The sequence below is a fragment of the Neophocaena asiaeorientalis genome, unplaced genomic scaffold (assembly GCF_003031525.2).
Source record: "Neophocaena asiaeorientalis asiaeorientalis breed wild unplaced genomic scaffold, Neophocaena_asiaeorientalis_V1.1 scaffold192, whole genome shotgun sequence".
Classification (NCBI taxonomy): domain Eukaryota; kingdom Metazoa; phylum Chordata; class Mammalia; order Artiodactyla; family Phocoenidae; genus Neophocaena; species Neophocaena asiaeorientalis.
This window is the reverse complement of record NW_020185326.1, coordinates 4,491,482-4,507,301: the sequence shown is the minus strand read 5'-3', so window position 1 is coordinate 4,507,301 and position 15,820 is coordinate 4,491,482. Positions and strand designations below refer to the sequence as shown.

At 49.9% G+C, this 15,820-nt stretch overlaps 1 protein-coding gene across 1 annotated transcript in view; it reads right to left on the bottom strand.

Annotated features, from left to right (window-relative positions):
* The window catches only part of TBC1D2 (TBC1 domain family member 2), a 43,584-nt gene that overhangs the window by 2,187 nt on the left and 25,577 nt on the right, over nucleotides 1–15,820 (bottom strand). The window contains 5 exon segments of the mRNA XM_024734389.1: nucleotides 8–193; nucleotides 2,520–2,640; nucleotides 8,419–8,895; nucleotides 9,983–10,170; nucleotides 11,981–12,091. Coding sequence (XP_024590157.1) covers nucleotides 8–193; nucleotides 2,520–2,640; nucleotides 8,419–8,895; nucleotides 9,983–10,170; nucleotides 11,981–12,091 — 1,083 coding nt within the window.

Below are 15,820 nucleotides of genomic sequence, written 5' to 3'. Positions count from 1 at the left end.
GCCCTACCTTGGTGCCCTCATAGAGGAAGGCGTCCCAGACCTGGAGGAGGATGTTGCTGATGAGACTGTCTGCGAAGACTACGAGGAGCCAGTTGAAGGTGACGAAGGACAGGTCCACACGGTGCTGCCCCAGGTGGGCCATCAGTTTGGGCAGCTTCTCCGAGAGGAGGTCCTGCAGCACTCGCTGGTCCACCTGCAAGCGGAGAGAGGGCCTGTCAGCTGCTGCCCTGCGGAGGGGGCTGCCTCCGTCCGGTCCACCCCTGCACACCCGTCTGGTCCACACACGGCCCCGGGCTGTTCCCAGTGGGTCCTGCCCCACCTGGGGGCACAGAGCGCCTGGAGGAGCTAGAGCCCAGCCTGGCCGGGAGACAGGTCGCTCCACTGGCGAGCAGCCTTCCAGGTTGGAGCTTTGATGCAGAGGTCTCTGTGGACTGTAAGTTCTTGGCCAGTGGAGTTTTGGCTCCTTCGTCCCCCAGGCTTGTATCGGCTGACACCATGGCCGCTTCCCTACACCTGTTTTGGGACTGACGCACAAGATGCTCAGGGCAAGGTCCTGGGGGCCGGTGTTGGGGGAGCCACACCTGACATCAGGGGTCGATGCTGCTGGGTGATAGCTGCTAATGACCTCTTAGTGTGGTCACATCATACCTCTGTCCTTGTTTCACTGGACCCGGTTGGTCACTGCCCACACTGGCTCCTTCCCTGCCCCAGGACACGGTTGTTCTGTGGCTGCCCCCACTTCTGTGACAAGCCCGTTTTAGGCTCCTCTTGCTCTCTTTCTTGGAACTACGGGTTTCTCAGCCCTCTCCCTCCATTTAAGTTTTCTTCCAGACTTAGCTCTTGCTGTGGCAAACACCCTCTCCCTTCCTTCCCTGCCCTGAACTCCAGGTCTGCTGTGCAGGCCAAGAGTCCAGCTCAAAACCTAGGGTAACTCACTGAATCTAAGATGCCACTGAACCTACTGAAGGATGTACAGATGAACTGATATGATGTCTGAGATCTACTTCAAGGTCATCAGAGTAGGAGGAGTGGGTGTGAGTATAGGTGAAAACAGTACTGGCCACCCTGTGTTGATAATTATTGAAACTAGGTAATGGATGCATGGAGGTTCATTACACTTTCTCTGTTTTTTTGTACATTTGAAATTTTCTGTACTCAAAACAAAAACACCATAGTATACTGGTTATACAACACACCTCAATTCCAGAGATGTTAAAAACTGAAAATAAAATATTTGTAAAGTGAAATATTTGTGTGTTTCCCAGACTGCCTTGCAACTAGAGGTGCCATGTGCCACAATTCTGGCCAGTAAGATGTAAGCAGAAGTTGCTGGGTGGGGAAAGCTGTCTGAAAGGGAGCCGGTGCCTGTCTTTCACCCTCTGCTTCTTTCAGCCTAGACCATGGCCACAGTGCCAGAGAGGGTGCAGCCATCTCACGACCACGAGGTGACCAGCAGGAGGGTGAAAGTCACATGGCAGAGCACTTAGCTGGAAAGAGCCTTCAGCTTTCTCATTATCTGAGAAAAATAACCCCCCATTTAAGCCACTATTAGGTTGGGCCTCCCTGCCACACAGCAAAACACAATCCTTACCTGATTCACCACCTATTTCCTGATGACTCCTAAGTCTTGATCTTCATCTCTGATCTCTCTCCTTACCCCTCCACCCAGGTGGGCATCCCAGAAGGAGGAAACAGTGTTGGGTGTTCACAGTAGGAAAGGAGGACAGGATGGGTGGGCAGGTAATGGCTTGGTAGGTTTTGCGGGGGAGTGAGACAGTTCTCCCTGGGTAGCATCTCTCCATGAAGCAGACACACTGATACAGCAAGAATGGGATAAGGGGTGAGGAGGGAGAGGCTGGAGGGTGGAGGTGGGAGGTCTGAAATGGTTTCGCATTTACACCTCTCAACAAGCCCAGGAAGTAGTGTTACTTCCATTCAAAAGCAGGCAAGCCTGAGGTTCAGAGAAGTGATGCCACTTGCCAAGGCCAGACAGCTGGTTTCTGAAGGGCTGGCTCTGAACCCAGCTCCGCCTGACTCCAGGGCTGGTCTGTGCTCAGAGGGCAGTGGAGGGGGTCATGAGATGATGGAGGTAGCTGTATTCCTCTGTAGGTGATGATGCATGTGTGTGAAGCGTCACTGTCACCTCCCATCCTCCCAGTCCCAACTTCCACCCTACCTGACCTCTGTTTTGAAATTCTTGACTGGTAAACACCAGTCAAAATCTAGTGACACTAGATTTTCTCCTCCTCCCCTCCATAGGATAGCCACTGTTTCTAGTGATGTAATGTCCCCACTGGAATAACAACAGTCTATCGTGTGGGCAGGGCCCCAGCAATTCTCAAGGCCATCAGCTGACTGGAACATTGCAGCAGTCCCAGAGAAGGGCTATTGGCCCACTGTACAGAGGGAGAAATGGAGGCCTGAGAGATTCCTGACCTTTCCAAGATTCACTGACTTGTAGGAACAATTCAGGGGCACCAACCTGCATGGCCCCCAAGTCCCCTCCCTGCCCTGCTCACCTGGGATGCCAAGAGCGTCTTGCTGTAGTAATCAGCTGGCATGATGGTCTCCACAATGGCCACCAGACACCAGAAGGCACTCTCCTCCTCATCCAGGACCAGCAGAGCGATGGCCGCCAGTCTGGAGTGGGAGGGAAGGAGGCCTGGAGTGACCCACAGAAGTCACAACCAGGCAGCCCACGGCAGGGGTGACTCCCTGGGGGATGTCCTGCCCAACCCCACTCTCTAACCAGGCTGGTGTTCCTGGAAACTGGGGCGAGATGAACATGCTTTTGAAGAGGACTACCTAGGGGATTTCCAGAGCAACTGGGATCATCTTAGAGCAGGGCCTCTGGAGTCTTGTTGCTTCCTTGCTGGGTGACAGTGGGCAAGTTACTTAACTTCTCTGAGCTTCAGCCTCATAATAATCAAAGGACTGTTGTAAGGATGAACAGAGTAAATACATGTTAACTGCCCAGCACAGTGCCTAACACGTAGCGAGAGTGCTTTATAAAGGTTAGGTATCCTCATCTTAATATTCATGGGCTTTGAGACCTTGGCAAGTGTGCTAACCTCTCTGCGCCTCACTTTTATTACCTGTCAAGTGGGGTTAACAGTATCCACCTCCCAGGACTGTGAGGCCTTGAGAAGACAGACATACAGCATCTTGCTCACTGTCTGGCATGTACCAGGTGCTCAATACTCGGAATTCTTTTTCTCCTTTGCTTCCCCTCTCCCCTAGAGTTATGAGGCTCTAATGAGATCATGGATAAGAAAGAAGACAACCCACAGTGCTGAGCAGGGATGTCTACCTGGAAGAAGCACTGTTTTCTCTCCTTCCCCCACCTTCCCTGGCAGGTCTTGTCCAGGGTGAATCCAAGAATACATTTCCCAAAATGTACTGGTCTCTCAAGATGCTAGGTGAGCACATGGTCCCATATTCAAAGATGTTGGGGAGCACTGCATACTCTAGCCCCCTTTTAGAGGCTTATGATATACATACCTTAACAAAGCCTCTTAGAAATCTCACATTAACGAAGCCCCACATGACTAATACAGGGCTGCCTAGTGGGGCTGCGCACAGTGCACCCGCTGAACACCCTTAGGGAGCTGCTGCTTGCAGCACGGGGCAGCCTCACACTCTCAATGGACTTAAAGAGCACATTTCATTGTCAGATATTCATGCTTCTCTGGGCTCTTACTCGGCTGGATTCGTGACCTCCGACATCTTCTGAGGTTTACACTTTTTTTTAATAAACAGGGTTTCTGAAAAGAAAAAAAGAAATCCTTTTTCTCTCCCTAGTGGATTGGGAAGGTATTTCTCTCCACTCTGGCTAAAGTATTGTTACAGACCATCCTGAGTTTAGCTGAGTGGATGGAGAGAACAGTTACGGGTCTCCTGGAAACAGTAGGCTTTGGCCTCTCAGAGATGGGAAAGTGGGAAGGCCTACAGAGATTATTTAGCTGAGAGAGAGCAAATGGGATACACCAGCCACCACTCTCTTTGTCTATGCCCAGGGCAGACAAAACTAATTGATCATGGTACTCTTTCCCACTGAGTCTGGAGGCTGCCTCAGAAACTCACAAGATAAGGCTCCAGGCAGCTACTTTCTGCTGGTCATCCCTGGCCATTGCAGAGACAGGAAAATCGAGGCCCACAGAGCAACAGTGACTTGTTCAAGGTCACACAGTCAGTTGGTGGCAGAGGACTGCCAAAGTCCAGCCTGTTCTATTTTACCTCATTCCACTGTTCTCAGTCCAGGAGTGGGTGTCAGAATTAGCTTTGATTTCTGCTCACATTAAAAGGTCAGTGATTTGATGTGTGAGCCCGTTGATAACGTTCAGTGATTTATACTATTTTTAATTTTTGCACACAATCCTGAACCAGTAGGATAAAGTTTTTGTGTCAGAAAAGGAGGTTTAATCCTGCTAAGATTCCACCCATGGAAGGCCCTAAGCAAGGCCCAGGGCCTTTGGGAATGGATACCACTGTTTCTGAGAGTCCCAATAATGCCACTGGAGGCAAGGGTATGACACGAGCTCTGAATCCAGGAATGCTCTCAATATGCTTGGTGGGATACTCAGGACCCCTCTGGTGGAGGAGGCCAAAGGACCTTGTTTTTACTTCCATGAGCCTTGTTTCCAAATCATATTGCCCTTAACCTCTCAAAGACTGGTCTCCCTGAGGATGCCCAGGCCATAGGTTCTCATTTACAGTCACAAGGAGGTTCCTTGGCCTGTGCCTCAGTCTTTGGGCTTAACTCCTGAAGGACAGATCTGGGAAGCTGCCTCACCCTCAGCCAGCCTCTGCTTTCCGCCCTTGACATGTACCGGCCACCCCTTTCCTGACTCCTTCGCAGGTCCCCCTTCCTCTCTCTGGGCTTTACCTGTTGGTGTTTGGAAATTTGTTAGGGCTACTGAAAATTTTAGATGTGTATTCCTCATGACTTTTTCACTTTTTGGGTGTGTTTTAATGCTATAGAAATAATAGCACAAACACAAGAATATCTGTGGCAGCATTCTTATAACCAAAAAAAATAAATAAAGAAGAAGAAGAAGATTTACATACTTTATGGTGCATATGGTGCATTTAGACAGTGGAAATTGAATCTCTGTTAAAAAAGGATGCACCCGGGCTTCCCTGGTGGCACAGTGATTGAGAGTCCACCTGCCGATGCAGGGGACACGGGTTCGTGCCCTGGTCCGGGAAGATCTCATGTGCCGCGGAGTGGCTGGGCCCATGAGCCATGGCCGCTGAGCCTGCACGTCCGGAGCCTGTGCTCAGCAATGGAAGAGGCCACAACAGTGAGAGGCCCGCGTACCACAAAAAAAAAAAAAAAAAAAAAAAAAGGATGCACCCAAGAGAAAGGAAAATATACATCCACACAAAGACTTGCCCAGGAATGTTCATGGCATTATTCATAATAGCCAAAAGGTAGAAACAATCCAAATGTCCATCAACTGGTTAGTGGATAATCCAAGTATGGCACATCCATGCAATGGAATGCTGCTTGGTAAAAAAAGAACAAAACACATGCGACAACTTGTATGAACCTCAAGAATATGCTAAGTGGAAGAAACTTGATGCAGATGACCACATATTTTATGATTGGTATATGAAATGTCCACAACAAGCACGCTCATAGAGACAGAAAGTAGATATGTGGTTGTTCAGGGCTGGGGGTGGGAATTGAGAGTGACTGCAAATTGGCACAAGGTGTCTTTTAGGGGTGATGGAAATGTTCTAAAATTGGATTGTGGTGATGGCTGTGCAACTCTGTGAATTTACTCCAGATCATCGAGTTGTACACTTAAAACCCGTGGGAAAAAAAAAGGTCAGTGATGAGAGGCTGCTGGCACTCACTAGGGTCCTAGCAACTGCTCAGGGCTACAGCCAGACTCCAGCTGAAGACATTCAGGCCCAAGTAGGTCTGCAAAGGAGGGTGATGTAGGAAAGGAAAAACTACTTTAAATCCACTTATATTTTAGAGAGAAATGGATTTTAAAATTTTGCTCTGAATTAGCATTAAATCATTACTATGATATCTGTCTCCCTCTAAACAGGCTGGGTTTTTTGCATAAAAGCAGGTTCTGTCCTCGAGAAACCACACATGCAGTTCTAATAGCCGCCACTAGATGGCAGCACCCAGACAGGTGAAAGGGGCTGCACAAGGGCCTTTGAAAGAATACAATGCACTCTCCACATTTAAACAGGCTCTATTACAAATAATCTTCTGTTTAAAGCAATAGTATGAATACCTGCCTAAATGCCAATAACTATAGCATTCAAAGAAAGAATTAAAGAAATACCTCTGGTTTTGGTCTCAGCTGTTCCTATATACCCCTCAGCAACTTTTGGTGCTGCCTCTTTCCACATAGGGAGAGGCTTCTTTCCTTTCTACATGGCTTACCTTAAGATCCCCTCCTGCTTTGGGATCTTCCCCCTGCTCCTTCAGTATAGATTAGACTCCAAAGCCCATATGTGGCTAACTCCATTCCTTCTCTCAAAAAAGGTTATATTTGATCAGGAAAAAAGGTTTCTGAGTGCCCTCAGCACACTCTCTGCTACAGCTCCCATTCTGAGTGAGCGCAGACGGTAGGAAGAACCAGGTCTGGGGTCCGGAGACCAGGGTTAGCAGCCCATGCATGGTGAGGCCCAGGCAGGTTCCTTAGCTTCTCAGACCCTCTCTTATCTCACCTGGCAATGGCGGGCACGAATGCTCACCTCGCAGGGTTTTCCTGAGGATTAGATGACATCAGGTATGTAAGTACCTGGCATGCAGGAGGCCCTCATTACGTCTTAGCTCCTACCTGACCTTTGCACAAAATGTACAAATTATTCATACAGTCTCAGAGCTTCTAGCTCCCTTCAAATCTAATCTTAAAAAGAGGATTCAAAAGTTTTGTGCCTTCTGGATTTTAACATGTTCAAACAGATGAGAAGCGTGCAGACTTCTGCTCAGCTGTTAAATGAATGAATTTCTATGGACGTCTCCTGTAGCGGACGTTTAGAGCAGCATGAAATCTGAATATGTTTTCCAAGGAGGCTTAGACTTAGAGGCATTACTGTTCGGGCTTAACTCTGAATTCCCAGTAATGGTACATGTATATGCTCAATTTCACCCAACTTAAGCTGGAAAAAAAGTATCAAAAATATCTATCCTTGGGAACCATTCAAACTTGAGTAGGGACACTGAATTTTTATTCTGTGTTAAGTAAATGTCACACACTGCCTGAAAAAAAGAGCAGAATGACTTATGTAAAATTTGCTTGAGTATATATGTGTTTAAATTAAGCTGAGGGTGGGATAGGGAGCATGGGAGGGAGATGCAAGAGGGGGGGGATATGGGGATCTATGTATACGTATAGCTGATTCACTTTGTTGTACAGCAGAAACTAACACACCATTGTAAAGCAATTATACTCCAATAAAGATGTTAAAAAAATAAAGTATTAAAAAATAAATAAATAAAATAAAGTTGAACCGAAACTTGCTTTGGGAAATATTTGAGATTATGCCACCTCTATCGAGATAACTGGGGGCAGCCACGAGAGTTCTCCAAAGTACTGGCAGGGGCAGCCCTACCAAGTCACCCCACCCCACCCCCAGCTCCCATCCCTTGTCTCCTGCTGTTGAACCAGAAGTAGAAATTAATCCAGGCTGGGCCAGATTCCTTCCTTTGGGAATTTAGGCCTGAGACATGAGGGTATCAACAAGTGGATTGCTGAAAGGCTTGACTTAGGGGCTGAGGACGCTGTTCTGACAGCCCTGATGGGCCCTAAATGTCCAAGGAATGACAAACAGTGAGGCTGGTCTGCTGAGAGAGAAGGAAGCAGCCATGTATTATGAGAGAGGCCAGAGACCACGCAGCCCACAGAGGGCTGCATAATCTCAGGGGACAGAGTCCCCCTGGAATATGGCATGAATGGTGCCCCCTGGTGTTGTGCTGTGCTATGGCCCTGCTAGACAGAGTGGTTGCCTCGGCTTCTGAAGACCATCTATCTGGTCCCTAGCTCTATTTCCTTTTTCTGGCTTTTGGGAGCTCCCTCTGTAACATTTACAAATTCTCTTTTCCTTGGGCTCCTCTGAGTGGATTTTGTTTAAAGCAATGATCCCTGACCCAGGCAGTCACGCAATACATGAGCTGGCTGTGGGCTATACAACCCCAGCGGGCCCGCTCACGTGCTCTCTGTGGAAGTGGCACCACCCTGAGGACAAATCACAGGAGAGGGCACGGGACGAGGAGCCTGAGGCCCTGGCCCAAATCTGTCTTGAACACGTCCTTTCACCTGCTTGTCCTCATCCATATGGTGGGGACCAAGCCCCCTGGGTTGACCTCTCTGGCTTCTTGGGAGGCTCCAGACAGAGAGGTGCCCTGGAAGGCAGAGGCTGTGCCCTCACGGGGGCTGTGTGGCTTACCTGTTTAGGCCCTGGCAGTAGCCGATGGCGGGGTTCTGCCAGGAGAAAGCCAGCAGTACCCGGCGGAGCCTGTCAGGGAAGCTGGAGGCGGGACAGGTGAAATGCTTGTTGCTGGGGAAGGTCCGGTTCAGGTCCAGCTCGATCTGGCGTGCGGCGGGGTGCTTGCAGGCCTGGCTCCGGCTCAGTAGCTCCTGGTAGCGGCCGGGGCCCTGCAGGTGCTGGACACGGAGGCGGACCAGCCATTTCCAGACGCGTGGGCGATGCTCGCGGGGTACGCCCGCCCGCAGCAGCTGCTTGATCTCCGCCGAGGGGGCCAGCTCATCCAGGGCAGCCCAGCGCTCCCGCAGCGGCTGCTCCACGGCCTCGTGGGCCAGCAGGTGGTGGGAGTGCACTTCCAGCACCTGGATCTTGGCCAGCAGCCTCAGATCTTCCACCTCATAGTTGGGTACTGTCAGGAAGCCGTACTCGTCATACTCGCTGCCAGCAAAAGCCTGTGTCAGCGACATATTGCAAGTTCCTTCCCCAGATAAGGGGCAGCGGGGAGAGGGGGGACCCGGGGGCAGGAAGCCTGCCTGCGCTTCACTGCAGGTTGGCCATGTAACTCTGGGCAGGTCACTTCAGTGCTCTGAACCTCAGTCTGCTCTGTATAATGGGTACAGGAACTCCTTGCTCTGCCTCATGAAGACCCAATGAGATCCTCTGATGTAAATTGCTAGGGGGCTGGACAGTGCCTGGTACACGGCAAGTGCTGAAAAGATATTTGCTCATTCATTCTGTGTAAATATAAAGGACCCTCTTATTACTCCATGAAGCCTTAGGCCCAAGAAGTCCTCTACTGCCATTATAGAACCCCACTTCCACAGCCAGTAAGCCCAGGGACAGATGGGGAACAGGAAGCACCACCAACAAGCAGAAACAGGAGAGCTGGGGACCCATTCAGATGGCCTTTCATAGAGTCAGCATTTATTGGCCCCTATTATGTGCTCTGACTCATTTAATCCTCATGATCCTGCAAAGCAGGGATCTTAGCCCGCATCTTATGGAGGCTGAATATGAGGCTCAGAAAGGTAAAGTGACTTGTCCAAGGTTACACAGTGAGAAAGCCAAGTCTGGCTCCAAAGCCTGGGCTCTGGCCACTGGACCGACCATCCAGCCTCTAGGGACCTTTGACCCCAGCCACAGCCCCTTCTGTATATTTATCTGCCCAGGTCCACTGTGCTCAGCAAAGGCTTGGCTCAAAGGAGGCAGCTGGCTTGTCTCCCCTCCTCCCATCTCTGACAAACACCCCTGGGAGGCAGCCTGGGGAAGTGGAAGAAACAGAACTCTGGAGGCAGGCCCACGTCAGATGCACTAATATGTTGTGTGGCCTTGGGCAAGGGGCTGCCTCCTCTGAGCCTGCGGTGCCTCTCAGCTGTAAAATGGGGCTCATTTCAACCACATGATCACTAAGCTGGAGGTACAAGGAGGTAAGCATGTGCAGGGCTCACACACGGTCGGCAGCAACTGGTAGCAGGGTGGCTGGCGGCCCCCAGGTCATGAAGACCCAGCCCTGCTCTGGGCTCACCTGATGGGGCTCAGCACAACGCTGTCAGCTGAGGCCTCGCTGGCTTCCCACTGCAGCGCCTCCTGGATGAGCTGCCTCAGTAGCTCCGAGCACTCGCCTGCCTCGACCCCCACGGCCTCCTGCAGCCTCCGCAGCCCCGCCAGGTACTTGCTTTCCACCTGGCAGTTCTTGGCTTGGAGGTAGGCACACTGTGGGAGGGAGGGGTGGGGCTGGTCAGGCCACCTGGTTGGGCCTGGGCCAGAGGCCTGAGGCCTGAACAGCTTTAAGCAGTCCAGCCCTTCTTCCAGTGCTCATCTCCCATCCCCCCACCCCAGCCATTCATAGAAAGGAAAGGAGAGGAGTCCTGAATCCAAGAGTTTACAGCAAGGCAGATAGGGCTCCAGGCAAGAGAACCAGGCCCAGGGCTGGGGCTGGACTCAGAAAAATGAGGGGAGAGGTGGGCATTGACTGCAGTCCTATCCTAGATCAGCTACTGCAGGCTGGGTGCTCTATGGCAAGTTACTTAACCCCTCTGTGCTTTAACTTCTTCATCCGAACAATGGGGATAATACAGAGTCTGCCTCAGAATTCTTATATGTGACTCTAGATGAGCCAATGTATACAAAGCCCTTCCAGGGCACTTGGCGCAGAGCAAGCTCTCTGTAGGGGGTATACCTGAGCAGTGCCCAAGGGATGGATGGACGGACATGGAGCTCTGGACACTGCCCTTGTGCCTTCTGCCACCACGTGGGCTTTTTCCATTTCTCCAACACACCACCTCTCTCCCACCTCGTGGAACACACACTGCACATTCCCTGCCTGCCTACCCCCGTATCTTCCTGTTTCTTTGTATGCTTTGTGATATTTTGTTGAAAACTGGACATCTGAACCTAATAAGGTGGGGTGGAATTAAGTAAAGAAAGCTCAGCTAAAAATGTCCGGTCAGGCCTGTATGGGGACCTCTCAGGCCCTGCTACAGGAATCATTAATTTCTCCAAACAGGAAGAGATGTTCACCTACATCTCTGACAAGAAGCTGCCTCTACTATCCAGCAGGAACAGGAAAACTTCTCTCCACGCCAAGACAGCTCAGCCAATCAGGGACTGTAGCAATCTAGCCAATGAGAAGCCTCCATACTTGGGACTCCTAGTTTCCTCCAATGGATTTTTTGGTTATCACAGCCCCTCCCAACCCCTTCCTTTTCCCTATAAAAAGCAAGTTCCCCTTTCTTGTTCCCTGAATCTGCCTGTGGTTCACCATAGTTCAAGTATCCCAAATTGTAATTCCTCTGGTTAGTCCCGAATAAACCTGCTTTTGCTGGTAAAATAACTAGCTATTATATTATTAAAAATGCCAATGTTAACTCTGGAAATCAGATACTCCTTCTTACCTAGGGTTTGCTGTTTTGGTTTTTGGTTTTGACTGTTGTAGGCTGTCTCTGTACCCAGGATCAGCCTGAGGTATAAACTTAAGCTCCTCTTAGGTCTTTTCTGAGGCTTTCCCTGGGCATGCGTGGTCACTTTCTAATTTCCCCCATATCTGTGGCGGTTTTGGAATGTAGTTAATACCTGGCTCGTAAAAGGGGAAAAAGGGGGGGCTTCCGTGGTGGCGCAGTGGTTGAGACTCTGCCTGCCAATGCAGGGGACACGGGTTCGAGCCCTGGTCTGGGAAGATCCCATATAAAAAGAGAAAGTCTGGCTTTATTAAAAAAAAAAAAAAAAGACAAAAGGGGAAAAAGGGAAATACAAAGAGGGGGAAGGCCCTTTAAATCTCCTGGCAGTTACTTTAGGGGGTGGGGGCTTGCAGTGGCTGCCTGCCTCTTCCCCTCACCTCTGTGATCAGAAGCGGCAGTCAGCAGAGCACAGATCCCTGATATGTGGAAGACAGCTCATGAAGGGCACGGTCCAGAGGGAGAGCAGTCAGGTCATGAGGAGAGAGTTGAGCCAGTGGTGAGGTGGTGAGAGGACTGGAAGGGTGGCTGGGGACAGAGAGGGCCAGAACAGGGCTCCCATGCCTCACCTTCATCAGGAGGGCCTTCTCCTTCTCAGCCACCTTTCTCCAGATCCTTGTGACCTGGTGGATCTCGGAGTTGAGAAAGCGGTTCTGGGTCCGGTATGCTTCCATGTCATCCTGGAGAAGAGAGCAAAACATTTAATGAGCTGCACCAGAAACATCTCCCTGGTCCTCACTCTCAGATGAGCTGCCAACACCTTCTTCCTTTAGAAATTTCCAATAATGGCGACAGAAAAGGAAGTCTGAAAGAAAAAAAATAATAGTGATAGCCCCCTTCTCTAATCTTGATGCCAGCATGACATGGTGGAGAGAGCGTTAAGCCTGGACTTCAAGTCCTGGCTTTGACTTCCTGGCTGGGAGGCCTCACTGAATCAATCTGACCCTCTCCTTCCTCATCTGTAAAAGGAGCAAATACCAACTACCCCACGTGGCAGCTGACTAAATGAGGTAACGTGCACACTGAATACAAGGACCAAAACAGAGAAAACATTCAAGTAGTGTTTGTTTTTTAAATAAAAATATTTTGTCATATATTGGCGATCATACTGAACAATTTTGGGTGAAAATTTTTTACTTAGTGTCACTTTGTAAATACTTTTCTATGTTGCTACAGAAGCTTCCCAATGATAATTTTTAATGTCTGATGACTATTCTATTAGGTGAGTTTACCATAACTTAGATATAATCCTTCTCCTGTTGCTTTTTTAGTTTGAGCCCTGAGTGTTTTTGTTTGGTTCTTTTTTGGGGGGCTGTGCCATGTGACATGCGGGCTCTTAGTTCCCTGATTGAACCCATGCTCCCTGCAGTGGAAGCGTGGAGTCTTAACCACTGGACCACCATGGAAGTCCCTGGTTTGTTTCTATTATGAATAAAGCTGTAATGTTTGTATCTGAGCCTAGAGTTTTCCTTTTGCAAGCTGTCCAGGGGAGGCAGTATGATCTTCCTGCTGGGGCATGCAAGGAGAAGCTGGCCATGCACTGGGGAGGGTCAAGCAGGAGCCTGAAAGGAGTAGCCGCAGCTGCAGCAATGGCTCTCAATCTTTATTCTGATTGGATGGACACTGTGGGAACAATGGACAACACATGCTCACAGTGATACCTAGCAATTCCAGGGCATTTACTAATGGAAACTCAATCCCTTTCTCTCTCACTCAAGAAAATGTACTGGCCTGTAGATGAGCATGAGAGACTATTGCGGGTACGACTTCGGATAGGCCCTGATTTATCAGGAAATTAAGAATAGCACACCTCACCCATGGCACTTCAATATCAGGGATGGGTCACTTGTGTACAGCTCATAGGCCGTGCTGACCCTCTTCATTCTGGCCAAGATCCCTCCCAGCTCAGAAGCTCCAATTCATGTCCAGGGGCTCTCCAAGGCTTTGGATGTGTCGCACAGGGCACCCTGCTTGCAGCCCAGACAAGGAGGGCAGGTACAAGTGCCCCTCAGAGCAGCCGTGGGCCTGGGTGGGGTGGCATCTGGGCAGTGCCTTCCCATTCACTCATTGCCCTACCTTGAGTGTTCTTGGCTCAGAGCTGTAGGGAGGAAAAAGAGAGAGCTCCGAGATGAGAAAAGCCACGTGACTGTCACCAGTGAGGCAAAGGAGGAAAACATAACTGGAGAAAGGGGACAGGGAAGAAGAGAGTTTGCCCTCCTGCTTTCACAGGGACCAGGGACCCGGTAATCATCTTTGGGAAATGCCGTGTGGACGAGCCCTTGTGCTAGTGGGGAAGGCAGTGGATTGGACGTGGGGACACCTGGGGTCAGGCTGTAACCCTGCTGCTTGTACTGTGTGACCTTGGACCAGTCCTTTCCCCTCTCCAGGACTTGGCTGACCATGCCAGAAAATGAGGGGGCAGACTAGATCTCTGAGTCTTTCCGGCTCTGATATTCAAGAAGTCAGTGATTCTGTCCTCACACTGACAGTTTCAACAAGGGGGCATTTCCTTAAAGCTGAGTGTCCTTAACCACAAGGGCAAGCAGGAAATGTGAATATACTCTGTCCCAAAACTTAAAAACAGTGGAGTTTTGATGGGTCTTCTATTTTTTTCTAGATCAGAGACCTAAAGGCTAAAAAATAAGGGAGTCTAGTACATGCAACTCCTATTAGAAAACACCTCCAAGGTGTCAGCTGCAGGACTGATAGCTTTCTAACAACCTCTAAGGAGCAGCTGTAAACGTAAGCATGGTTGATGTGAACTGTACCCAGAATCTCTTCGTATCTGGGCTCACTGATAAATTAAATTCCTGAACATGAAAACTCAGGGGCACGCTCAGTCATTTAGGTGAGTCCATACTTCCGGGCAACTCTCTGAGACGGCCTGGAGGCACCCAGCGAGTCTATCTCTTTGACCTCCATGCTGCTCTACTGGGACTTCAACAGTGGATTCCAGCAGGATAAGCACAGAAAGAAGACACTTAGCAGGATAGAGCAGGGTAGGAAAGCAATCTCATGGAAGCAATTTTCACTGCTTTGTGAGGGACTCACAGCTTTCTGACAACCTAGCTTCATCTGCATTTGAAAGGTTTTGTTTTCATTTTGCACTCAAAAGAATCTCTGATTTTAGACGAAATAAGGGAAAAGGTTCAGAGACTGGTTATATGATTTTTCATGCTGAAAGAAAGGGAAGGGAATCTGGATTTCATGTCATCTTCCTTTCCGCTTCTAACAACTCTGTCTGTAGGACTGGTTAGGCCATGTTATATAAAGGTGAGATAACTTGCCCAAGTCATACAGCTAGCAAGAGGCAGTCTGCCTGACTTCAGAGCTTGCGGAGTGGCCACTATACCACACTGCCCACTGGTCTCTCAAAAGCTCCCGGATTTCTCTTTCTTCCTTTCCCCCTCTTACCCCGTCTGACAGCAGTTCTTTGATACAGCAGCACAGGATTTCCGTGGTAATCCGATGTATACTCTTGTGGCTGTGGGTGTGAGGGCTGGGGGAGGACTGACTGGGGCTATGTGGCTGCCTGTAGGGATGGTGGGTACTAGGCACACCTATCCACAGCTCCTGTCACCACCCTCCAGAGAGGAGGCTGCAGCCTGCGGCAGGTATCACACTTAAAATAAAGCTCCTGCCCCCTGTGTTGCAACTGGTCCCTGCGGGATGGGGTGGCCTTTCCCGGGTGAAAGCCACACCCTGGGCAAGGGTGAGGCCGGGAGGATGGTGGTGGCTGCAAGGGCCACAGAGGCTGGAAGGCAGCAGAGCAGACAAGACTAGTCAGAGAGGTGAGCTGTAACCCAGTTCCAGTCCCCGCACTTCCTCTGCACACAGTCCTGGGCAAGTTACTTCACCTTTCTCAGCCCTGGCATTCTCATCTGTAAAGTGGGGAGCACATAAGCAGCTACCTCACCAGGCTGGTGCAAGGACTAAGTGAAGTGATGAAAGTAAAGCACTTAGGACAGTGCCTACCACACGGTAAACAATCTGGAAGTAGGAGTAGCGACTACTGTCATTATCACGAGCAAGTTACAGCCAGCCACAGGTCACTACTCATGTGCAGGACCACTGGGGAGGGCTGCTGGGCACCTCGGGGGCTCCTGAGAGCATCAGCGTGGCGCTAAAGGAGGCTGAGCAGGCCAGGCTCCAGAGCGCTTAGGAGTTCTGACTCCATCTTGGGCTCTTTCATCTCTACTTTGATAATTTAGTGATACCTTCACTTTTCAGCCTAGGATGTCATGAAGAGGTCAAATTGCATTGGGCCTACTGGTTGAGAAAGTGAGGAAGCGTGTAGCAACATTTCTATCAATGTCTGTTTCAGATGTGAATACTCCACTATTAAGGGTCATCCCAGCTCTGTCCAGAAAACCCTTGGGGTCAAGAGCAGTGCCCTTAAAAAAAAAAAA